Consider the following 24441-nt stretch of genomic DNA (forward strand, 5'->3'; position numbering starts at 1 on the left):
ACTCTATGACATTTCCATTTAAGTGGTACCCATCTAAGGCTAATTCAAGTATTATTTTTTGGGTATTGTCTAGTTTCTTTGATTACAATCTAAGTTGCCGTTTAGTAAGAGTGACCAATTTCCTACACTTTAGATAAATGTATATTATTTTTTTATCATAATGTTGACTTTTTATTAATTTTTATTGGGTTGTTATTTTCATATTATTTTTAGGTAAAATTATAAAAAAGCCTCCTCTTATATTTATAACCCACCTTTATGTTTCAACCCTAACAAAGGCTTTTTCTATAGTTTTGAAAAAAAGTGCAAATACCTCCTTTCCCTTGGCATTCCGGTAACAAAGACATCTGAGTTAGAAAAATGCCCTTATCATTGTTAAGGCATTATTATACCCTCCATTAATTTATTTTGCTAGACAACTTTTAAAGAGTAATTCTCCCTACTCTTCTTGGATGAAATAAGATAAAAGGCTGAAGTGAAGTAAAAAGAAAGCAATACTTTCAATGTATTGTAGTAAATTTACATGTGAATGAAGTTGACTAAGGGTAAATTTGGTATTTTAAAAATTATTGCATTACATCAACATTTTTTGTTTAGAATGCTAATGAAAGGAAGGCATTTGCAACTTTTTTCAAAACAACAGGGGAGGTTTTTCTTAAGCTCAAAACGTGGGGTAGTTTCATAGGAATGTTAAAAAATCTTGATGTAACCGTTTTCGGCCACGTACCAATATTTTGTGATGTAAAACTTTTTGGCTAAGTACCTTGTTATTTGACCCAGTGGTGGCATGCCTTAGTGATGAGCTACTTGGTAGTGAACTGCCTACTGGCGAACTGCTCGGTGGAGAACTGCCTGGGGGCGAACTGCCTAGGGGCAAACTGCCCGGTGGCAAACTGTCTGGTGGCAAACTGCCTGGTGGCGAGCTGCCTGGTGGCGAACTGCCTGGTGGCGAACTGCCCGGTGGTGAGCTGCTCGGTGGTGAACTGCCTGGTGGCGAACTGCTTGGTGGCGAACTGCCTGGTGGCGAACTGCCTACTAGGCGGCCGATGACTTAGAGAATGCTGGAGCTCCCTGGTGCGGCGCAATCCGACTGCCTTCAGCATGAGGTGGTCTTCTTTCCTTTGTAGGCTGCGGGAGCTGAGGGACCTGCGAGAACTTCATCTTTTCCTCCTCTTTGTAGGTGGCGGGAGCTGAGAGACCTGCGAAAACTCCATCTTTTCCTCCTCTTTGTAAGCGGCGGGAGCTGAAGGACCTGCGAGAACTGAATCAGAGGTCCCGGGGGTATTTTCCCGGTGGGGGCTCTCCGACACTTAAGTTAGCACTCTTATTATAGAGAGCTTTGAAGATAATATGAGAGAGCTAGAGAGCAGGGGTTACTTCCCTTTTTTCATCCCCCTCTCCTTTGGGGGGTGAGGTCTTTATATACCGAAGTCCTCACGGGTTAGGTGGGTGAAAAGCCTCCAAACGGTAAGACTCGTCGCATCCTATCAGAACCGGGGTACGGTGGTGAACTCCTCGAGGTCGTCAGGCTGGCGCTTGTGTCAGGCGGCCAGGTCAATGCCTGGGCCGGGTTGTCAAAGGGGCGCCTGCGTCAGTCGGCGGGTCAGTGTCTAGGTCAGGTCGTCAAGTCGGCGCCTGTGTCAGTCGGCGGGTCAGTGTCTAGGCCAGGTCATCAAGTCGGCGCCTGTGTCAGTCGGCGGGTCAGTGTCTAGACCAGGTCGTCATGCTGGCGCCTGTGTCAGTCGGCGGGTCAGTGTCTAGCCAGGTTTGTCGGTGGGCGCCTTATGGGCAGCTTGGCCAGATCATACGCTAGGCTGGTTCAGTCGGCCAGGTCACGCAGGCCGCATGCCGCACGCAGCACGCAGCTCGCGCAGGCCGTGCGTAGTTCGCGTAGGCCACGCACGTGCCGCGCGCGCAGTTTGCGCAGGCTGCGCGCGCGCCACGCAGGTCGCGTGTGCCGCGCGCAGGTCACGCCAGGCCGCGCGCAGGTCATGCCAGGCCGGCCAGACTGGTGCCCGGGTGGGTCACTAAATTCGTAAGTTTGTTGGCTGGGTGTTTTCCTAGTTGTCACGAGGTGCCACGTGTCACAATTTCACTGGAGGGCCAATTCTGCCCTCATCAATAGCCCCCCACTCCCGAGCTGATAGTAACTCAGCAAAGGGAGTAGATTTCTTTTGGCCGGTAAGTCGATGAGCTAGTAAGTGTTGATCCAATTACTAGTGTGGCCCGTAGGCTTTGGGAGTGACTCGTAGTCTACTCTTCTTTGACTTTTGCCCATGCCGGAGAGGCGATCGGGTCTTTAGTAGTAATGTGGCCCGTAGGCTTTGGGAGTGACCGGTGGTCTACTCTTTTATAACTTTGCCCGTGCCGGAGAGGCGACCGGGTCTTAAGTTGTAATGTGGCCTATAGGCTTGGCCTGCATCAGCTTCGTAATGCCGGTCACCTACTCCTACAAGAAGCTATTAGGGGCTCGACCTTCGGGGGCAACACTACTAACTTTAGGTTGCCAGCTCACACGGGAGCCTTGGAAGGCTCGACTAGTAAGGGCGCCTATGTAGTCAGTTGGCCGCCAACTCCCGCGGAAGCCATGAAGAGCTCATCTTTGTAGGGGGGACCTTGCGGAGAGGACTGATGTGGCATTATCTGAATTGAAAGTAAGGCCGGTAGAGCTACTTAGTCCGTTAGCTCCCTGCATAGTCTCAGAGTTCATAAAAAATGTAAACTATAAAGCGATAGCTTCAATTTCTAAAAAGTGAGGACTTAGTTTTGGCAAGATGAAAACTTAGCTTTTTTAGGATGAGAACTTAGCTTTTTGTAGCGTGTTCCCACAGATGGTGCCAATTGATATAACCGTTCTCGGCCACGTACCAATGTTTTGTGATGTAAATTTTTTTGGCTAAGTACCTCGTTATTTGACCTGGTGGTGGCGTGCCTTAGTGATGAGCTACTTGGTAGTGAACTGCCTACTGGTGAATTGCTCGGTGGAGAACTGCCTGGGGGCGAACTACCTGGTGGCGAACTGCTCAGTGGCGAACTGCCTGGTGGCGAACTGCTTGGTGGTGAACTGCCTGGTGGCGAACTGCTTGGTGGCGAACTGCCTGGTGGCGTACTGCCTGGTGGCGAACTGCCTAGTGGTGAATTGCTTGGTGGTGAACTGCCTGGTGGCGAACTGCTTGGTGGCGAACTGCCTGGTGGCGAACTGCCCTGTGGCGAGTTGCTCGGTGGCGAACTGCCTGGTGGCGAGCTGCTTGGTGGCGAACTGCCTTGTGGCGAGTTGCTCGGTGGTGAACTGCCTGGTGGTGAACTTCCTGGTGGCGGACTGCCTATTAGGCGACCTATGACTTAGAGAATGCTGGAGCTTCCTAGTGCGGCGCAATCCGACTACCCTCAACATGAGGTGGTCTTCTTTCCTTTGTAGGCTGCGGGAGCTGAGGGACCTACGAGAACTTCATCTTTTCCTCCTCTTTGTAGGTGGCGGGAGCTGAGAGACCTGCAAGAACTCCATCTTTTCCTCCTCTTTGTAGGCTGCGGGAGCTGAAGGACCTGCGAGAACTAAATCAAAGGTCTCGGGGTATTTTCCCGGTGGGAGCTCTCCGACGCTTAAGTTAGCACTCTTATTGTAGAGAGCTTTGAAGATAATATGAGAGAGCTAGAGAGCAGGGGTTAATTCCCTTTTTTCATCCCCCTTCCCTTTGGGGGTGAGGTCTTTATATACTGGAGTCCTCGCGGGTTAGGTGGGTGAAAAGCCTCCAAACGGTAAGACTTGTCGCATCCTGTTAGAATCGAGGTACGGTGGTGAACTCCTCGAGGTCATCAGGCTGGCACTTGTGTCAGGCGGCCAGGTCGGCGCCTGGGCCGGGTTGTCAGAGGGGCACCTGCGTCAGTCGGCGGGTCAGTGTCTAGGCCAGGTCGTCAGGTCGGCACCTGTGTCAGTTGGCGGGTCAGTGTCTAGACCAGGTCGTCAAGCTGGCGCCTGTGTCAGTCGGTGGGTCAGTGTCTAGCCAGGTTTGTCGGTGGGCGCCCTATGGACGACTTGGCCGGATCATGCGCTAGGCTGGTCCAGGTTGGTTAGGTCGCGCAGGCCGTACGCCGCACGCAGCTCGCGTAGGCCGTGTGCAGTTCGCGCAGACCGTGCGCGCCGCGCAGGTCGCGCCAGGCCAGCCAGACTGGTGCCCGGGTGGGTCACCAACTTCGTAAGTTTGTTGGCTGGGTGTTTTCCTAGTTGTCACGAGGTGCCACGTGTCACAATTTCACTGGAGGGCCAAATCTGCCCTCATCAAATCTAATGAGGTTTTTATAATTTTCCATATTTTTAAATTGATTTTAAATTAATTAAACTACATTTCAAAAATAATAATTTTTTATTAATACTTATTAAATTTCATTAACTATATTAAATTTTTAACTGGAACTTAAGTTGGTTTTGAATTAGTAAAATTAATTATAAAACTAATAATTGTTAGATAGTTTTGTATTAGTTCTATATTAATTTTAAATTGATATTAGTTTTTAATTTATCTTATTCATTTTGTTAATTAAATTATTTTTATTATACTAATCAAAATATTTTATCAATAACAATATTTAATAATTATTTTATTTTATTTAAGTAGCTTACTAAATTATTTTCACTATGGTTAATTAATTTTTATTATTTTCAATTGGAATATAAATGGATTATAATTTTTATGATGTTTTATTCAATATTATCAACCTATCTTTGACTTAGACAGTTGAACCATTCAAACCATCACTTAATCTTATTTATAATTATGGATTTTCTAAAATCTGTCCTATTTGACTTGTGTGGTTGAACCATTGACCCTTTTGATCCAGCCACTAGGTTACAGGTTATGATATATAATCTTTTGAAAACTTTTGAAAGATTTAACTATAGTTCAACTGTTTGATTGGGAATGATTTGTTTTTTTGGATAACTTTACATGATTTTTGTAGCCCCAGTATACAAAAAAACCTCAATTGTTAGCCTCAAATTTCAATTTTTGGCTCTTATATTTATAAAAAAATAAAAAACAAATAGACCTTATATCCTACATATATAGATGGATGGTGTGTCATGGTTTGACTTGTTTAACCGGTACAGTTGAAGGAGAGAGTTAATGGCCTAATTAATGAGGAGAGATAATAAAGGGAAAATTCCCAATCAGTACCTTATACTTTGGCTCGAGTGACTTGAACTTTAAAATGCAACAATCTAGTACCTACCGTTAATGGACTTTCAGTTATGTATATCGCATGACCTCATGTGCGATTTAAAACTTTCAAAAATATCAAAATTACCCTTGAAAATAAAACACACTATTCATCATCTTCTTCTCCAAGAAGATGAAATAGAGCCCAAGCTCTTTGTCGCAAACACCACAACTGCGATATTTTCTGATAGACCTATCATTCTTGTTTTCTTTTATTTAATATTCTAATTAGAATTGTGTCGAGTACAATAAAACTTCTAAAGATGAAGTATGAAGGGGAGAAAACAAATATGAACTCAAAAATGTAAGCTCTTCGTGTGCATGATGCATATAATACAACTAAATAAGCAATCTTAACTCAAGTCTTCACACATATTCCTATTTTCTTTTTGTAAAAGTTGTATAAAATACAAGAGGAAAGAAAGGGAGGAAAAAGTAACGAGCCTCAAGTTTCTTTGGATTTCCCCCTAGAGAGGAGCCATTGGAGCTGTTTGCTGGTGATGGGCGATAATAAATCTGTAACATCTTTACGTTACATGTTACACGTTCGCACCAGTTAATGAAACATTTTTTTACGAACGTACATGTAACGTTATTATGTTAAAAGCGTGGTGCGAATGTAACGCTTGAATGATAAACAAACATGGTGCAAATAATGACAATAATGGGAAAAGAGAAGCCGTTTTGATGGTAGACAAGTTATATAAGCCCATTGTTTTGGTCCTCTCACTACTATCTTTTGCTCACACACCATCTAAAATTGAGAGAAAAAGTGAGAGAAAAGTTATCTTGCTGAGTTGGGGCATCAAGGTGGTTGTACTGGGTTCAGCTTTGAGACAAAAATTATCTTGCCAAGCAACAAAGACAATGGCTGGAGGTAAGTCAAATTTTTGTTTTGCATGTTTAGAAACATGTCTTGGGTTTATCGTATCTACTATCATTTGGTATCAGAGCCTTACTTTTGCCTCTACCTTGTCATGTTAGATTGGTTCACACATAAAATTATTACAGTTTCGGTGCCTATATATTTTGAATATGGGTTCTTTGATTTTGAATTTCTGGTGCAAAATATATTGGGATTTCTATGAATTTTATAATTGATTTCATAGAGAATGGGTCAAAAAATGACCCGACTAAAGGTACGAGACGACACCAAATGATGTGGGTCCATATTTTAGGTGCTGATCATTTTTTACTCCCTGATGAGCTAAACTAAAGACACGTTGCTTGCTTTGGGCATTAAAAAAAAACATTTGTAGTATGCACCTTGTTTATATGCTAACAACTATATTCTGTGCATGTATAATTTTAATTTTTCATTATGCATGCTATTTTTAGTGCATAAATAATTTTAGTTTTAGGCTACAATATGTTGGTAGTTACCTAAAAATAACACCTTTAATGTTTAATTTTATATATGCGCCCAAATTTTTGAATATGTATGTATAATTTTATTTTATGCATGCAATTTTAGTTTAAGTTATTTCAACACATGAGCAATTTTTTTTTGGGTATTTTTATTATATTGCTCAAATTAAGTTTATATAGGAATTATGCAATTATTCTTGGTAAATGCTTATCACATAAGAAATAATAGTTCTTAGGCATTAAGTAGAGTCTGGAACACTATAAGAAAAATTGTCTAGTAATCAATATAATTTTTGATTAACTGGAGAGTAGCCACAGCATCTTTAATTAATAAAAAATTATATATTAAGTTAATATCGCATAAATTGTGATTAATTATACTTGATATAATAAAATTTATCCCATAGGAAATTTTGTTATATCTATATAATTAATTAGGATAAAATACCAGATTATTTTCATAATTTACCCACAACGATTATGAGCTGGAATATAGTTTGGTAGTTTTATCATTGATAATAGAAAATCAAATTATTTCATAAAGTACTCGAAAAGTAAATAATTTGACATTTCTATTGTAAAGACATATTGATCTATTTGAATAAAAATTTAGCCCACAGGCAATTTTTATGTCATTAAATTTAATTTTGTGCATGTTTTACATTGGTAACACATGCAGCTAAGTTTTGAAAGCCTCAAATTTTGACATAAGCATTTGAACCTTTTATAGTATTTCAACCTACTACTTACTCTGATATGTGTCTTGACATTCCTAAACTTCGGGGTGACAACTATAAGATATGGAAGGAAAGAATCCTCTTTCATTTAGGGTGGATGGACATGGATTATGCTATAAGGAAAGATGAACCGCCAGCTATAACTGAAAAAAGTACTCCTGCTGAAATTGCGCGATATGAGCGATGGGAGAGATCCAATCGGCTTAGCGTAGTGTTCATCAAGACAAAAATTACTGCTGGTATTCGTGGTTCTGTCGAACAGTATGACAAAGTCCATGATTTGCTGAAAGCCATCGACGATCAATTCGTCACTTCAGAAAAGGCCTTGGCAATCACCCTAATCATGAAATTCTCTTCTCTCCGTCTCACAACTGTTAAGGGTGTGTGTGAGCACATTATGCAAATGAGGGACATAGTGGCTTAACTGAAAAAATCTGAGGTAGATTTATTAGAGTCCTTCCTGGTGCACTTCATTTTGAACACCCTTCCACAACAGTACGAGCCTTTTAAGATCTCTTATAACACACATAAGCATAAATGGTCCATTAATGAATTAATGACCATGTGTGTTCAAGAAGAGGAGAGGCTTGTGATTGAATTGGGTGAAAGTGCAATGCTGGCCACGATCGATGGGAATAACAAAGCTGACAAATCTCAGGTCACCACTTCTAGGACTAATCAGAAGGGGAAAGGTAAAATACTGCCCCAAGCTAATATTAAGAAGGAGAATAAGTGTTTCTTCTACAAAAAGGAAGGGGCACGTAAAGAAAGACTATGCCAAGTTCAAGAAGTGGCTTGAGAAGAAAGGTAATCTATCTTCATTTGTTTGTTATGAATCTAATATGGTTAATGTTAATATTAACACCTGGTGGATTGATTCTAGTTCTACAATCTATATTGCAAACTCTTTGCAGTGTATGTAAAACCTAAGGAAGCTAGTGGGAAGTGAGCTGAGCATCTTATCAGGCAACAAGATGGGCTCACATGTGGAGGCTATAGGAACATGCACCATAACTCTAAGTAGTGGTTTTGTTTTAGTTTTGGAAAGGACCTTTTATGTACCAAGTTTCTCGCGAAACTTGATTTCTATTTTGAGACTTGTGTCGTTTGGTTTTTTCTTTACTTTTAAAGACAACTCATTTAGTTTATTTTATAAATCAAGTTGTGTTGGAAATGGTATTTTATCTGATAGTCTTTATCGTATTTACATACAAAATGATGCTACTAATAGTTCAATGCATGTTCATACTGGCACTAAGAGGTGTAATATTAATGAGGTCTCTTCTATGTTATGGCACCGGAGATTAGGTCACATTTCTATAGATAGAATTAAGAGATTAGTAAATGGCGGAGTACTTAGTACTCTTGATTATGCTGATTTGAGACTTGTGTAGACTGCATCAAGGGTAAGTAGACAAACAAGTCTAAGAAGAGTGCCAAAAGGAGTTCAAACGTATTAGAAATCATACATACTAACATATGTTGTCCGGACATGGATATGCTCAGTCAAAAATATTTCATCACCTTTATCGACGATTACTCACAATACATGTATGTGTATTTGCTTCATAACAAGCATGAAGCAATAGATGCCTTCAAAGTCTTTAAGGCTAAAATAGAGAACCAATCCGGAAAGAAAATACGAATAGTGAGATCTTATAGATGTGGTGAATATTATGGTAAGTACACTGAGAGTGGACAAGCACCTGGTCCTTTTGCCAAGTTTTTTCAAGAACATGAGATTGTTGCCCAACACACTATGCCTAGATCTCCGGACCAGAATGGTGTTGCAGAAAGAAGGAACCGAACATTCAGAGACATGGTGAGGAGTATGCTTAATAACTGATCAGTGGGAGGGATCGATTCAGTGACTTAATTCCTGATCATGATCATACAGAAACTCAACCTTCCATGTTTTCAGATAGATTGGTAATAGTTCATATCATTCCTCAAGTTCAAATAAATGTTGAACAACCAATCGCCGAAGTTTCACAAGTTGCTGAGAATCTTCCAATGGATCAACCAGTTCAGGAATTACCTCAAGTTCCTGAACAAATAGTTGAACCACAAACTTCTTAGGGAGAAGATGGTATAACATTAAGACGATCTACTCGTGAAAGAAAATCAGCAATTCCTAGTGATTATATGGTGTATCTACATGATTATGACATTGGAGTAAAAAATAATCCTGAAACATTTTCACAAGCCATGAATTGCAAAGAGTTTGATTCGTGGGATGATGCTATGAAGGAGGAAATGAATTCCATGAAGAGCAATAGAGTCTGGAATCTTGTAGAGTTGCCTAATGGAGTGAAGGCCATTGGATGTAAATGGGTTTTTAAGACCAAAAAAGATTCATCAGGCAACATTGAGAGATACGAAGCGAGATTCGTTGCTAAGGGGTTCACTCAGAAAGAAAGAATCGATTACACAGAAACCTTTTCTCCTGTATATAAGAAGGATTCTCTTCGTATTATTTTGGCATTAGTTGCACATTTCGACATTGATTTGCATCAAATGGATGTGAAAAAAACATTTTTTAACGGTGATCTAGAAGAAGAGGTTTACATGAAACAACCTGAAGGTTTCTCTTCTAGTGATGGTGAGCATTTGGTTTGTAAGCTTAAGAAATCTATATACGGTTTAAAACAAGCTTTCCATCAGTGGTATTTCAAATTCCATGAAGTAATTTCTTCATTCGGTTTTGTTGAAAACCCCATGGATCAATGTATATACCAGAAGTTCAGTGGGAGTAAAATTTGTTTTCTTGTTTTATATGTGGATGATATTTTACTTACAACTAATGACAAGGGTATGCTGCATGAGGTGAAACAATTCCTCTATAAAAACTTTGATATGAAAGATTTGGGTGGGGCATCTTATGTCATCAGCATCAAGATCCATAGAGATAGATCTCGTGGTGTTGTAGGTCTATGATAGGAAACCTATATCAACAAGGTTTTGGAGAAATTTCGGATGAAGGATTGTACACCAAGTGTTGCTCCCATTGTGAAGGGCGATAAGTGGAGCTTGAATCAATGCCCAAAGAATGACTTTGAGAGAGAATCCATGAAAAATATTCCATATGCTTCTATAGTTGGGAGCCTTATGTATGCTCAAGTCTGTACAAGACATGACATTACATATGCGGTTGGGATGCTAGGACGATATCAAAGTAATCCGGGTATGGACCACTGGAGAGCTGCAAAGAAAGTCATGAGGTATCTCCAAGGAACTAAAAACTACATGCTTATGTATAGACAGACGGACAACTTGGATGTGGTTGGCTATTCTGATGCAAACTTTGCCGGTTATGTTGATTCTCATAAATCAACGTCTGTGCATGTTTTTATTATGGCCGGTGGAGCTGTCTCATGGGGAAGTGTTAAGCAAACTTTGACTGCCACTTCTACAATGGAAGCTGAGTTCGTCTCCTATTTTGATGCAACTTCACATGGCGTATGGCTTAAGAGTTTCATTTATGGGCTTAAAGTAGTGGATTCAATTTTAGGCCTTTAAGGATTTTCTGCGACAACTCAACTGCTGTGTTTTTGGCTAAGAATAATAAGAGTGGGAGTTGAAGCAAACATATTGACATTAAGTACTTAGCCATTAGAGAACATGTTAAAGAAAAGAAAGTGGTCATTGAGCATATCAACATTGAGTTGATGATTGCTGATCCTTTGACTAAGGGAATGCCACCATTGAAATTCAAGGATCATGTAGAAAGAATGAGACTTGTTTATACTTTGTAATTGTATATATACATTCAGATTATTGGTGAAACCCTTATATATACATATTCAGATGTTTTCTCATATTTGTGTGCACTTTAATTTATTTGAGAAAATGTACTTTATTCTAGACCTAGAATAAACATAAGGTTTATTCGTTAAGTGTTGTTACCACATGGGGAGCTTGGAAAGTAAAATGTATTGTAATACATAGTTGATATTACTCGCATTTAGAGGACCTATCACTATGATTCGTGTATTTTGTTTTCTCAAGAAGGTTATCAATTAACATTTGCACCAAGTGGGAGAATGTAACGTCTTTACGTTACATGTTGCACGTTCGCACCTGTTAATGAAACATTTTTTATGAGCGTACAACATGTAACGTTATTATGTTAAAAGCATGGTGCAAATGTAATGTTTGGATGATAAACGAACGTGGTGCAAATAATGGCAATAATGGGAAAAGAGAAGCCATTTTGATGGTAGACAAGTTATATAAGCCCATTGTTTTGGTCCTCTCACTACTATCTTTTACTCACACACCATCTAAAATTAAGAAAAAAAGTGAGAGAAAAGTTATCTTGCTGAGTTGGGGCATCAAGGTGGCCGGACGTGGGTTCAGCTTTGAGATAAAATTATCTTGCCAAGCAATAAAGACAATGGCTGGAGGTAAGTCAAATTTTTGTTTTGCATGTTTAGAAACATGTCTTGAGTTTACTGTATCTACTATCAAAATCATCTATTGCAATGGCGAGTAGAGATAGAGATCGAGATCTTCTCATACTAGTTGCCGATGCTGTTGACGATGACGCCTCTTCCAAACCTTCTTTGTCATCTGCTGCACCGTCTCATCATTCCGGAAGAGAGGTCATCTATTTCTCTCCCTTCCTAGCAATTCCTTTTGTTGCTGGATTTGTCTTTCTTATTTGGTGGTGACTCGTGCTAACTTTTTTCCCCTTTTAGTTTGATTTGTTTTTTTTGGGACCTTATTACTTGATTGGATTTGTTTTTTAGAAACCCATTTGCCTTTTTTAGGTTTTTGCTCCTTGTAATGAGACTCGCCTTATTTTTCGATTGGGTTTCCGTAGAAACCTCTGTTTGGTTCCAAAGTTCTATTGATAGTGGGAGGAGGAAACATGTGGTTTTCCTTGCATATGCATTCTCTCTCCTCTCCAAGAAGTAAGAATGTAAAAACGAAATATAAAGAAACAGGAAGGCTCTTGTTCCTCTCTCTCTCTCTCTCTCGACACTGCAGAAGGAAAAGAATAGAGAAAGGTAAAAGGAGTATTCCAATACCTGTGAGCATTGGGTAGAGCTACGGAGCTATAAAGATTGATAACCAGTACCAGAAAGAATCTAAAAGTACTCTCTTGTTCAGTTTATTATTTCGTTGATTATCTCTCAGAAGAAAAGAATGAAAATTTTGAGGCTGATTTTGATTTTAGAGGATGGTTGATAAAGAAAATTAGATGATATTTGAAGGGTATTTATATCTTTTTACATGTCACTTAGAATTTTAAAGTTGAGATACAACCATTGTATTTTAAATTCCCGGTACCATATTGTTGCTCGAACTAAAATACGGGCTATAGATCGGAAAATTTCACATAATTAAAAGAATTAACGATAAATTAATGAAGAGAATTAAAAGTCTTAAAAATGATTTTAAGTTATTCAATTTTAAAATTGAAAAAATTCTGAAAAAAGTTAAAACCCAGGAAAGAAAGAAGTTGATAAATTCGATATGAATTTCTTCTTTATAACGAAAGCAATTGTTTTCTTTGTAATAAATATTTCTTTCTTTAAAACATTCGCTTGCTTTCCATCTAACCAAAACTGTGATAATTTGTCACCATGCGGCATGCGTGACATAACCATACGTGTTTTCAGCCCACCAACAAGTGTCGGCCCAGCCCAACATGCAACATCTGAATCGGTTGACCTAAGAGCCACCCATCCTTGTTTTAAGGGATCATGGTTAAAGTTACTTTATTCGTTAAGTAGGGATTTTCATGGATGCAAGACATAGTACTCTGGACATAAACACATTACCCTGTTGCTTCTCTCCAGTTAAAACTTAGGCTGTGTTTGGTTTGAAGGAAAAAAGTAAAAAAGAAAGGAGAAATATAGGTATAAAGATTTTCCTATGTTACGTCTCTTCCTTTTTCTTATCTTTTCCTTCAAACCAAACATAACATTAGAGTAAAACTGTTTTATACATTTGTAAGCTGCCCAAAACACTGGTGCCATTGTTTGTAATTGTAAGGTGTTCTTGGACTTGAGGACCCATAAAATGTTATAGAGAGCCAATCAACCCTTTGATTTATTGACTGTGACGTCAGTAAGTCAGAATAGATATGCGTAGGAGTAGCGATGTCTGTGGATTGGGTTGGGATGAATCAAATTTCAGTGTTTCATTTCATTTAGGCCTGACTCCTGAGGAGGGTAGGCAGATTGATGATGAAAAGTGAAAACCCAGCAACCCATCGTTTTATCACCCACGTGAATTGGCACGTGCCTAGCCCACTCTTTTTTTTTGTCTTATTTAAACCTGCCACGGTGCCACCCCTTCAGAGAAATCACATAAACAGAACCACTTTAAAAGTTGCCCACGCCATCATACCTTCTTGGCGGCTTCTTTCAGTTCAAGCAAGCGTGTTTTTCTACATCCTAATCACCAAGCGGCCCGACTGCGTCTCCGCTCAATTATAAAAAAGACAAATTTCTTAAATTACTTTTATAGTTTAGTTAATTCACCAAGTATATCCCTACTCTTCTTCTTCTTCTTCTTCTTCTTCTTCTGTTATAAATCAAACACCCAGAACAACCAGAAGCATTTGTTTCTCTGTCTGAGTCACCTCATCACTCCCTGCTCTCCATGGCTGATGCTAAACAACCCCACTTGAACGGCGCCTACTACGGCCCTCCCATCCCTCCCCCACGATCGTACCACAGGCCGGGCCGCGGCAGTGGCTGCGGTTGCGGCTGCTGCCTACTCAACCTCTTGTTCAAGCTCATAGTCACCATCCTGGTCATCATCGCCATCCTCGCCCTCGTCTTCTGGCTCGTCTTTCGCCCCAACAAGGTCAAATTCCATGTCGTTAACGCTTCCCTCACCAACTTCAGTCTCGCCGGCAACACTCTTAGCTACAACCTTGCACTCAACATGACCATCAGGAACCCAAACAAGCATATCGCTATCTACTACGACAGCATCGAAGCTAGGGCCTACTACGACGGCGTGCAGTTCGGCACGGACACTCTGGAACCTTTCTACCAACGCCACAAGACCACTTCCTTCCTCAATCCCGTCTTCGGAGGCCCATCGCCACTGGTTCTCGGAAGCTCCGAACTTGCTCAATTCAATAGCGACAAGGCTGCTGGATCTTTCAGTATTGATGTCAAGCTCTATCTTCGGGTCAGGTTCAAGATTAGATCGATCAAGACTAATAAGTTCAAGCCGAAGATCAAGTGCGACCTGAAGGTTCCTTTGGTTTCTAGTCGCAGCTCGGCCGCTGGGTTTGAGACCACGAGATGCGATATAGATTACTGATCGTCAGAGTTCAGGGATCTTTGTTTTTTCCCGCCTGTGTAGTGTGTACGATCCATCTATTTCATTTCTGATCATTTGTTGATTTCTTTTTTTTCTTTTGTTTTCGTTGGTCACATATATCGGCTGCCATGTTCTTTCCTTGGTAGCACATAGGTTGATATTGGTTACATTTTTGGTGATTGATTTTGTGATACCATATAAACTACTGTATGTGAATAAATAAATGATAATATGATGGGGGTCTTGATTTTTATAGTAGAAGTTATGGTTGTGTAGCCTCCTTGCTCCTCACTCCACATGAAAAGTCTTTGCATTAATTTGAAGTCAATGGTTTTGTTGAGTATAGACTGGTTCATCAACTCCTAAATCCTCTAATTAATACTGAAGCGAAAAAAACAAATCCTCTAATTAATAATTAAGTTGGGTTTGTTGAGATGGAGTGGTTGGGGTGCTTTGTTTGACTACAAGGGTTTCTAGTTTCTACTATTGGTAATGTAGGTATTTTTACACCTTGATGTCATCGGTTTCCCATACTGATATATCTGAGAATTCAGGCAAGCGGAGAGATTTGGGGTGGGTTAAAGGGGAAAGAATTCAGGCAAGTGAAGGGAATTTAATTATTTTTGAAATCCACACTGAGGTTAATAAAAAGACGTGGTCGGGAGGGGACAGAAAATTTTCTATCCCTAGGGCAGTATGGGACATCTATATATATTTATAAACTGGTCCTGCCATATGCTCTTCTTGCACGAAAACCCCCTTCCTAATTTTCTATTTTTTGAAATTTTTATATCTTTTAATTATACATAATTATCCATTAAACTAATAAGTAAATCAGATATACCTAACTATTTCTAACAACCATAGAACTTTTCTAATGTTTAGCCGCCACTTTCCCTCACTTCCTCCTCAATTTTCTCTAATTCCTATTTATCTCTTAAATTATCTCTAACTCCTATTTACCTCTTAAATTATCTCAAATTTAGTAGTGAGATTCTCTCCTAAACTATCTCTAAATCCTATTTATCCTCTCCCCCACTTTTCTATCTATATCTATCTATCTAAAGAAAGTTTCAATTAAAAAAAATTCAGAACTATTTAAATGTTACAATGAAATTATATACTAAATTTAAAAATATTTGTTCAAAACACAAAAAATTAAAAGATTTAATAATATTCATATTATTAATAATTCAATGAAATTATGTACAAACAATAAAATTATAATTTTACGAATTATTCAATTTAAATGTTATTCAACTAATAAGAATTTAACATTAAAAAATAAAACAATATTTTCAATATTTCAATAACTAAAAATTTTAATAAAAAACATTAAAAGTAGCTAAATAATATAACAAAATATTTAATATTACGTAATAACATTAAAACAAATAAAATTCAAATAACAATTTTTTTAAATATTTTACATACTATTTAAATATTTAAATAAAAAAATATTTAACATGACAAAATTTTCAATAGTTAACATAATGAAATTATGTAATAAATTTAAAAAAAAATCTTAAAAGTAGAAAAATAATTATAATATAATTCATAATATTCATATTAATAATAATTTAATATTTTGCAAAATTAATAACGAATTATGTAATAATAGTACAATTATAATTTTATGGATTATTAAATTCAATAAATAATTAATATTTTAAGAACTTAAATAAAAATATTATTTAAATAAGTAAATAATATTGTAAATAACTAATTTCGCCTATATCAATTAATAATTATAGAAAATAACTATCAACAAAATTATATTATTAGTAATAATTTTACAATAATAGTGTATATTCATTATATATTTATATTTACTACAATTAATATTTATTTTATTTTTAGTAATTATTTATTGATTTTAATAAATATGCTTTCATGAATTATATTTAAATATATTTTTATTTTGTTATTTAATAACAAATTATCAATAATTATTGGAGATTAAAAAATTATTATTTAACTTTTGAAATTTAATTTATCTTATTTATTGTATTTTTGTTATAAATTTATTTTTAATAATTATATGTTTTTTTATAATTTATAGATTAATACTTATTAGAGATTAAACTATTATTTAAGATTACACTATTTATTAACTAATTTAGTATATATTTCAATATTTATTATATTTTTGTAATTATTGTATTTTTATTATATATCTATTATATTTTCATTATATACTAATTTTCAATGATTGTGTACATTTGCTATAAATTTTAAATAATTATTGGAGATTAAACTATTGTTATTTATTATAGATTAGACTATAGATTTAGTTGGAATTAGGAGTGTTCAATGATTGGTAAAGTTTAGTTGCAGGCTGTTTCGCCAACCAAATCGATCTGGTCAAGTCCTCAGTTTGTCACTCGAAACTGATTTACCATTAGCGAAAACCCAACAACCTGGGTTGTATTGATTTGGGTCTATTTTAGGTTTAGCTTGTTTGATCAAAACATTTAAACTTAAAAAAATAACTTTAAATTTCATAAATTACAATGATATTATTAAAAAATAAATTACAAAAATTAAATATATGATATAAAATATTTTATACTAACAAATAGGGGAATTTTCCTACTTTCCCGTATTAAAAAATTAAATTTAAAATATAAAATATTAATATATATTTATTAAACAAAAGCCGGTCTGAAATACTAAAAAACCGACTAACTCAGGTTGAGTTTGATCGAATTGTTTGTTAAAAAGTTCAAATATAAAACAATTACTAGTAGGGACCCGTGTGATGCATGGGAAAAATCTGAAATATTTAATAATTTTATTTTTCATTTAATGTTGATGTATAAATAATAATAATTGTTAATTGAATATGAATAAATATTTTTAATAAATTTAGTTTTATTAATAATTTGTAGTAATTTTAATAATTTTTATTCTTTTATTATTTTTAAATAAAATTTTGATTACTTTTAAAATAAATAAAAATAATTATAAAAGCTAACATCTTTATTAATTCCACTAATAATTAACAATTATATAGGAATGACAACGGGGTGGATTCAGGGTAGGGCACCCCATAATGGTTCCCTATCCGGTCCAATTTTAAAAATTGTGGACGGGGAGTGGGTGCCTTGACTTGAGACTGGCTTGGTGTGCGATATGGCCTGGCCCATGGACCAGCCCGACCCACGGCATGGCACGGGCTTGTGCGGGCTCGAGCCGTGGGCTGTGCTGAACCGACCCCCCAAATTATCCTAGAGGAGGGAGGAATGGCCTGGGACACCTCATGGGCCAGCATGATACGACTCACACTTTGTACGGGCTACATGTGGGTCGTGTCGTGCCAACCCAACACAACCCAATTTGCACCTCTACTTGAACCTGCTCAATACTGGGGATGGGGTAGGGAAATTCGAGGTTCTCCATCCTCGATGAGGAATGTGGTGCCTTGCCCCTGAATTCGCTCGACATTGAGGAGTGGTTACCTTGCCCTAAACCTGCATGACACTGGGGACGGGGCGGGAGTGGGGTGCCTGCCCTAAATCCACTCCGTTGTCATTCTTATATAGCTGTTAATTATTAGTAGAATTAATAAAAATATTAGCTTTTATAATTATCTTTATTTATTTTAAAAGTAATCAAAATTTCATTTAAAAATAATGAAAGAATAAAAATTATGAAAATTACTAAAAATTATTAATAAAAATAAATTTATTAAAAATATTTATTCATATTCAATTAACAATTATTATTTTTTATAAATCAACATTGAATGAAAAATAAAGTTATTAAATCTTTTAGATTTTTCACGTGCATTGCACGGGTCCTTGCTAATTGGAAAACTACTAATCTGGTTCAAGCCAGAGATAATATATTCTTAGCATTCACATCAATGGCTCAACTTCGCAGGACCATCTCCTTTGGATGGCCTCCAACAACGGATCCTTTACAATTAAATTGGCCTACTCTGTCCTACAAAATGACGGAAGGGAGGAAATAGGCGGAATCAAATGGTCAAAAATCTGGACCAACAAAGCCCCGCACAGATGCCAACTGTTCATCTGGAAATTCCTCCATGAAACTGTCAACCAAAACCAAAACCTGGGGAGCTCTTAGGAGCAACGACACAAGCTGCGCCTTTTGTGGCAAGGGACCGGAGACACAGAAAACTAGAAGCCTTCTTGCAATCAAAATCAAGAGACATTCTGACATGGTGGTTAACCTACAACAAAGACACTGTCAGGCAAGAAGACTGCAAACACTATCAGGCATACATCATTTCTATCATCCGAGCAATCTGGGATATTAGAAATGCAGCAATCTTCACAAATGACAAACCGAACCCATCGACTGTTATTAGAAGAGCCAACCAGTACTACAAGTTGCAATATGCTGAGCCCCTTGAACAGCAAACCCCGGGTCAGGAGCTGAACGTAATTAATCTTCTTGATGTGCATGAAGATATCATATTGGTTGATGGATCCTGGGATCCAAACACTATGGATGCCTTTACATGATTTTATTTTGTTTCTCATACTATAAATCACCTTTTTTGCAGAAGGACAACCATGTCTGGCCGCTTCCTCAACAGTAGCGGAAATGTGGGCAATTGCAAGAGGGCTAAGATATCTTCTTCAGCAGAACATTACCACAGCGGCCCTCCTCTCAGATGCTAAAGCAACCCTCTCTTCTCTAAAAGGAACCAGAGCAAACATTAACGGAAATGCCCAGGCCTTACAAGAACATACCAGACATCTGCTCTCTTTTTTTGTCAATATCAAACTGATTTTTGTTAGTAGATCTGTGGCCATGAAAGCCCATCATATAGCTAGAACCTGCAGAACTTATGTATGTGCTCACTATCCCCTTTGATCCCACAAATATTTTTGCCAACTGTAGATAATGTGTCATTTGTATGCGTGTGTGTTTTTCTTCAATATTTTTGTTTTCTTCGACTGTGGTCCTGGCCAAAAAAGACTGAAAGTGTTTGATAAGGATATCTTTGGACCTGATTTGATTCACTTCTCTCCTGTTCTTTTCTGTTATGTTAAGGATTCATGAAACCATAGTTTTGAAAAATGGACCGGACCGGTTGACCCGAGAATTGTTCAATCAATCAGCTCTGTTTCATCACGACCCACTGACCCGGGTAGTTGAACTGTTAATCCAAATAATAGATTTTGGTCTTTTTTATTTTAATTTTCTATTTTTTAGAACGAGCTGTTCATTTGACTAGATGCTCAGCCCGTTTGACTTGAGAACCGATGGCCAAAACGTTTCCATGTCCGATACGATTTTCAAAGCCTTGCATGAGCATGAAACAATGAAGTTCATATATTGGCTTTCCTTGGTCGGGCAACATGCTGGTAATTAAAGCTAAATCAAGTTCAACTGTCCGGTCCCCCTGTGGCCCTGAACAAGACCCGACCCGTTGATTGCTCTAATCGACTTATTAAGCATCAAATGATCTCAAAATTTATAGTTCAAGTTCTAAACCCGCTTTCGGCGGTTACCCAGTTGGTTCCTCTTGGTCTCTCTCAGCCAAAACTCAAGAAGGCCACGAGGAAGGTCGTTGCAGGGGGTCGAATGGTCATGCTTTTGCCACGAACCCGTCTCTCAACCATCATTCTGGTACCTTCGACGTTACAGTTTCAGCTTCGGTCTTCAGTGCCTCGTCTCTTTCTCTACAAGCTTGATTCATCCATGCCTGAACTCGCACCAGGTAAATGATATATGCCCATTAAGTCTTTCTTCTTACTTTCTGCTCATTTTCTTTAGGAATGCTTTCTTCATACCGAAAGAATCAAGGTTTTTTCTTGTAAACCCTCAATTTAGCTTTTCGCTCAAGTTTTGTTTTTTTTTTTGATGTCCGATAAATTGGTTCTGAAGGTAAAGTGGAGATGGATCAACTCAGAGAACAGAACCAGAAGGAGTCAACCGACTCTAAAGATTCAAAACGGCTTTCAGGTCACATAATCCCTCACATTCTCAACTTGTAAGTCTTTCTACAACTTCAAGAGCTTGAATTCTTCACCTGACCCAACAGCCTCAGAAACGGCTTCTGTTGTTCAAGAAAATTCATCAGAAGCCACTTCAGTCTCGGCAAAACATAGCCCAGTACTAGCTACAAGAACCCACCAAGTTTAAACAGTTTGATTCGTTATGACTCGTCCGAGTGTGCTCATTACTTGTTTGTCTCTGTAATTTGAACTTTGAAGTAGTTGTATTTTCATGGGCAGGTTATTCAAGGTTGCAACTGCTACATTTCTAGGGTTTCTATTGTTGACTCATTTAGAATTTAGCCTGTATTTGATTTCTAGTATATTTCTATTACGAATTCATGACTAGCCATGAAATCTCAACTCCATGGTATTAGCTCTGATATAGGAGGTTGACACAGTAAATTCATTACATGGTGCTGATATACAAGGGATTTTTATTTGATGTCTGGCTTCTGTAAATGCTCATGGAGATTAATCCCTGTTTCTGTTCATGGTTTTTGTGACTTCTATCCTCACTCTTTTAGATATGGATCTTCTGCAACACCCCGGGACTTTGAAATCTATGCTCCAAATGCAACTTTCGAGGACCCACTTATGTGTGCCCATGGGTATGTCCATGCGATTCTTTCTCTCACAAAATAAGGTCCAGGAGTTACGAAACAGAATGCAAAATTGCATGTAAATAGTCTGTACATCAGGACAGAGAAACAAATACTTGATGGGTATTACCCAGGAGCAAGGGCCCATACAGGGCATATCTATCGTATCTTTGAGTGCAGATACACCTGTTTACAGGTGTTTTCAGGAACTCCTTTTTTATTAAATAATATATAGAATTAAACTTAAAAATGAAATAAAAAAAAAAAAAAACTAAAAAGAAGGTGCATCAGTTAAAGTTCCCATACACTTCTGCCGATACAGAGAGGTGTATGGATACTTTGAACCTTGTACAGGAGCTGTAGGCTACAATCCTACTTGATCTAATGATCGTTGGCATCTGGTCAAACGTGCTCCTTTGTTGATTTTCTTGGGTATTAATAGGTAGAATAATCTATTTTAGGATAGGTCATGCTCCTCCAATATAATAGTTTATGCATCTAGGCCATTTTTGGCTATGACTATGTTCTACAACAAAATCCATCTTTACATGTCATCTCTTTGAAATCTATAGATTAATATTCAAATGTAGTAGCATTTCCAGGTGAATATTTCTTCCTTGACTCTAAGATGGCTGTTTTGCCTATGGGTTTGACTTGAAACTTACATTGCTCACAGGGTGAACCAGATCAAATCTGCATTCTATTCCGTTTCAAAGGTTGTGTGGACTTCACCATATAACCTCTTTATGCTTTGATTTTGTTCAGAATACCTTTTCAAGTTGTTTTCGTGATGATTCCTACTCTGATACCTTCCCCCTCCTCTCTATTTAGCTTAATCATTTGGAACAATTTTTCTTGGTTTGCATTATAGTGATTACCTGCCTTTCCAGTCCAACTCCTATGATTGCTTCGGGCTTGTCTTGGTTTGAAAGACAGGGCTTTGCTTCTTGTCTTGTCAATCAAACTCCCATGATCATAAGATGGACAATAAATGGAACTTTTCCTATGATTGTAGGAGTTGATTGCTCACATTTGTGGTACTTACCCATCTGCAGCCATGGGTAGTTCCTGTAGCTATTTGGATTCTTATGATCAACCTGTACCATAAACCTTAATACTACTATAATGTTCCATTGATTTCCTCGTACAGGTAAATAAAACTCTTTTTTCTCATCTTCCCTTTCAGGTCTTCAGTGAATCAAAAATTGTGGATTATAGCATAGAAGAAAACGTAGTTGCACCTGGGAAAGGAGAGGTAAGGTTTCTCAATAGCAGGTAGCCAGATACCATAGGAATTATTAATGTCTACGCTGTTCTTTCCATTTGTTTTCCTTCAGCACTTCATTTATTACTTCCAACCTTTGTATTGAACCTTTAGGTACTAATTGACAACAAACAACATTACAAGTTCTTGGGGAAGGACTTAGATGTGATTTCACTAATCAAGCTACGTATTGAAGAAGGGAAAGTGGTCCGCCATGAAGATTGGTATGTATATTGCCTTAGAATGCTCTTTCTTAAGTAGTTTATTAAGCCTTAATTGGATAAAGAAAAGAAAATGTCCTTCAAGATTGAATGCAATTCTTTTATTTAAAGTAGAACCCTAAGATGCAGCAGACCCATGTAGTTGGGAGTGGGACAAGACTTTGCTGAAAAGAGTGGAGAACCCCAAGATGCAATCTCATTTACTGCCTTATTGTTGGGATAGTTATGTAAACCACAAAACCAGATTTGGATTTCGTGATTTCATCAAAACCAGATTTCAGTTGTTATCCGTCTTTACTTCTCAGATTGAAATCTCTGTTTTAATTATTTCTGTATTGAACTGCATCTGTGAGAAATGTAAAACCAAACTCTCTGACATGTGTACAGGTGGGACAAGAAACCACTTTGGAACAGAGACACTGTTAAACTTCCATTAGTTGGTCGAGTTTTAGAAATGACCCGCAGGGCATCAATGCTATCAACTCATGTTATGATGGGATTTGGAAAGGATCCAAGTCTGTAACTGTTTTATCATGTGTCAATGAGACATGGACGAGTGATGTTTCTCACTAAGTTTGTAATTGTACTTTTCTTTCGTTAGTTTGTCTTCTCATCTTTCAAAAATAATAGTGAAAGTAAACTTGTAATGGATGCAATGCACTAATTTGAAGATAGGTCCTTCCTCCATTCCCACTTCTCAGATCAAAGGACTATCAAGAGCTGTCTAAGGGCCAATACCCAATATTATTCCTGGTTTTGTGGCATTTTCTGGGTCTTGGGAGGGGTGCAATAGTACAATTATTTCTGTTTGTGTAATGAACGCACACGAGTTGATGATTTTTAACTTCTTGGGTCTAGGATTGAATGAATTGTATTGTATTTATATACAAAGCTAATTTGAAATAACAATATGCCGCAATTTACAGATATAATATAGTTAAATTTAAGGCAAATCTATGGTGAATCTGTTGCATGGTGTCCATAGTGTAGCAAAAGGCATCATTGGTCGAACATGATTGTATGAGATCGGATCTGTTCCTCACACCTGGCGCCTCACATGCACATCCTACCATGCATTGGGAACATTTCCTGCATTTATTGGTTATTATTCACGGGAGATGCTCCCAATGCACAGTGGATGTGCCTGTGAGGCGCCCATTTGTGAGGAACAGATTCCGCTTCTGATGGTATGTATACATTGTTAAGCATGTTAAACATGAAAATATATTTTTTGAAAAGTAAACTAATGAAAAATAAGTAGATTTTAACATGATTGGTGGAGATTTGGATTGGGAGTTCACATCTGTGCCCCATATAACATTCCCGCCATGTACTGAGAACATCTCCTGATGATGTACCAGAAATGGCGATGTCATCACCAATGCACATGTCCCATCCCATATTCTTAGATGAAGATGTGGGCAAGGATTTCAAGGCTTCTATTCTTATAACAATTGGGGAGGACAATTGAAAATTTTGTGGAAAGGGATCTACTTCTAAAAAGGAGACAGAACAAGATGCTGCTAGAAAGGCAGTGAAAAAAATAGTCGAATACTTCAACATGAAAATAGATGTTGTGAACTATGAAGAGTTGTAGTACTATATGCATAAGTGCTCAAAGCTGGAAATGTACATTGACGATTTGAAATCGGAGGTACTAACATTAAAAAATATTCTTACTCAAATTGGTGTTGTGGGAAATGAATGCACTGATGATGAAGACCCAAAGAGGAAGAATATTTAGTTGGAGGGAATTAGTTTTTAGTGGTTT

General features: G+C 37.7%; 2 protein-coding genes and 2 pseudogenes across 3 annotated transcripts; all 4 read left to right on the forward strand.

The window, feature by feature from the left end:
* The first annotated feature begins 6080 nt into the window (after positions 1 to 6080).
* On the forward strand, positions 6081 to 7742 carry LOC148871321 (uncharacterized). The gene is made up of 2 exons (XM_088970024.1): positions 6081 to 6090; positions 7312 to 7742. The coding sequence occupies exons 1-2, from the start codon at positions 6081 to 6083 to the stop codon at positions 7740 to 7742; spliced, it is 441 nt and encodes a 146-aa protein (XP_088826150.1).
* A 2552-nt stretch (positions 7743 to 10294) lies between these two features.
* Positions 10295 to 10837, forward strand: LOC148871322 (secreted RxLR effector protein 161 pseudogene; annotated as a pseudogene).
* A 2955-nt stretch (positions 10838 to 13792) lies between these two features.
* On the forward strand, positions 13793 to 14869 carry LOC148871323 (NDR1/HIN1-like protein 10 pseudogene; annotated as a pseudogene).
* Positions 14870 to 18786: 3917 nt separating this feature from the next.
* On the forward strand, positions 18787 to 23357 carry LOC148871324 (Nuclear transport factor 2 (NTF2) family protein). Of its 2 annotated transcripts, XM_088971851.1 has the most exons (8): positions 18787 to 19003; positions 19143 to 20306; positions 20474 to 20579; positions 21111 to 21194; positions 21862 to 21901; positions 22372 to 22440; positions 22564 to 22673; positions 23058 to 23357. In XM_088971851.1, the coding sequence occupies exons 2-8, from the start codon at positions 20048 to 20050 to the stop codon at positions 23191 to 23193; spliced, it is 804 nt and encodes a 267-aa protein (XP_088827977.1). In that variant the 5' UTR covers positions 18787 to 19003; positions 19143 to 20047; the 3' UTR covers positions 23194 to 23357. The 2 variants fall into 2 exon arrangements, with proteins under 2 accessions (XP_088827977.1, XP_088827978.1); XM_088971852.1 differs by lacking the exon at positions 18787 to 19003 and having other exon boundaries at positions 20284 to 20392.
* Positions 23358 to 24441: the final 1084 nt, after the last annotated feature.

The sequence above is a fragment of the Nelumbo lutea genome, chromosome 2, assembly GCF_056320005.1.
Source record: "Nelumbo lutea isolate HS-2025 chromosome 2, American lotus-T2T, whole genome shotgun sequence".
Lineage (NCBI taxonomy): Eukaryota > Viridiplantae > Streptophyta > Magnoliopsida > Proteales > Nelumbonaceae > Nelumbo > Nelumbo lutea.

Excerpts from the sequence above, each read along its gene's own strand:
- LOC148871324 (XM_088971851.1), top strand. The coding sequence starts at position 20,048 with ATGATCTCAAAATTTATAGTTCAAGTTCTAAACCCGCTTTCGGCGGTT. Across the intron at positions 21,195-21,861 it reads CCACTTATGTGTGCCCATGG|GGTGAACCAGATCAAATCTG; the intron begins GTATGTCCATGC and ends CATTGCTCACAG. Across the intron at positions 22,441-22,563 it reads TTGCACCTGGGAAAGGAGAG|GTACTAATTGACAACAAACA; the intron begins GTAAGGTTTCTC and ends TTGAACCTTTAG.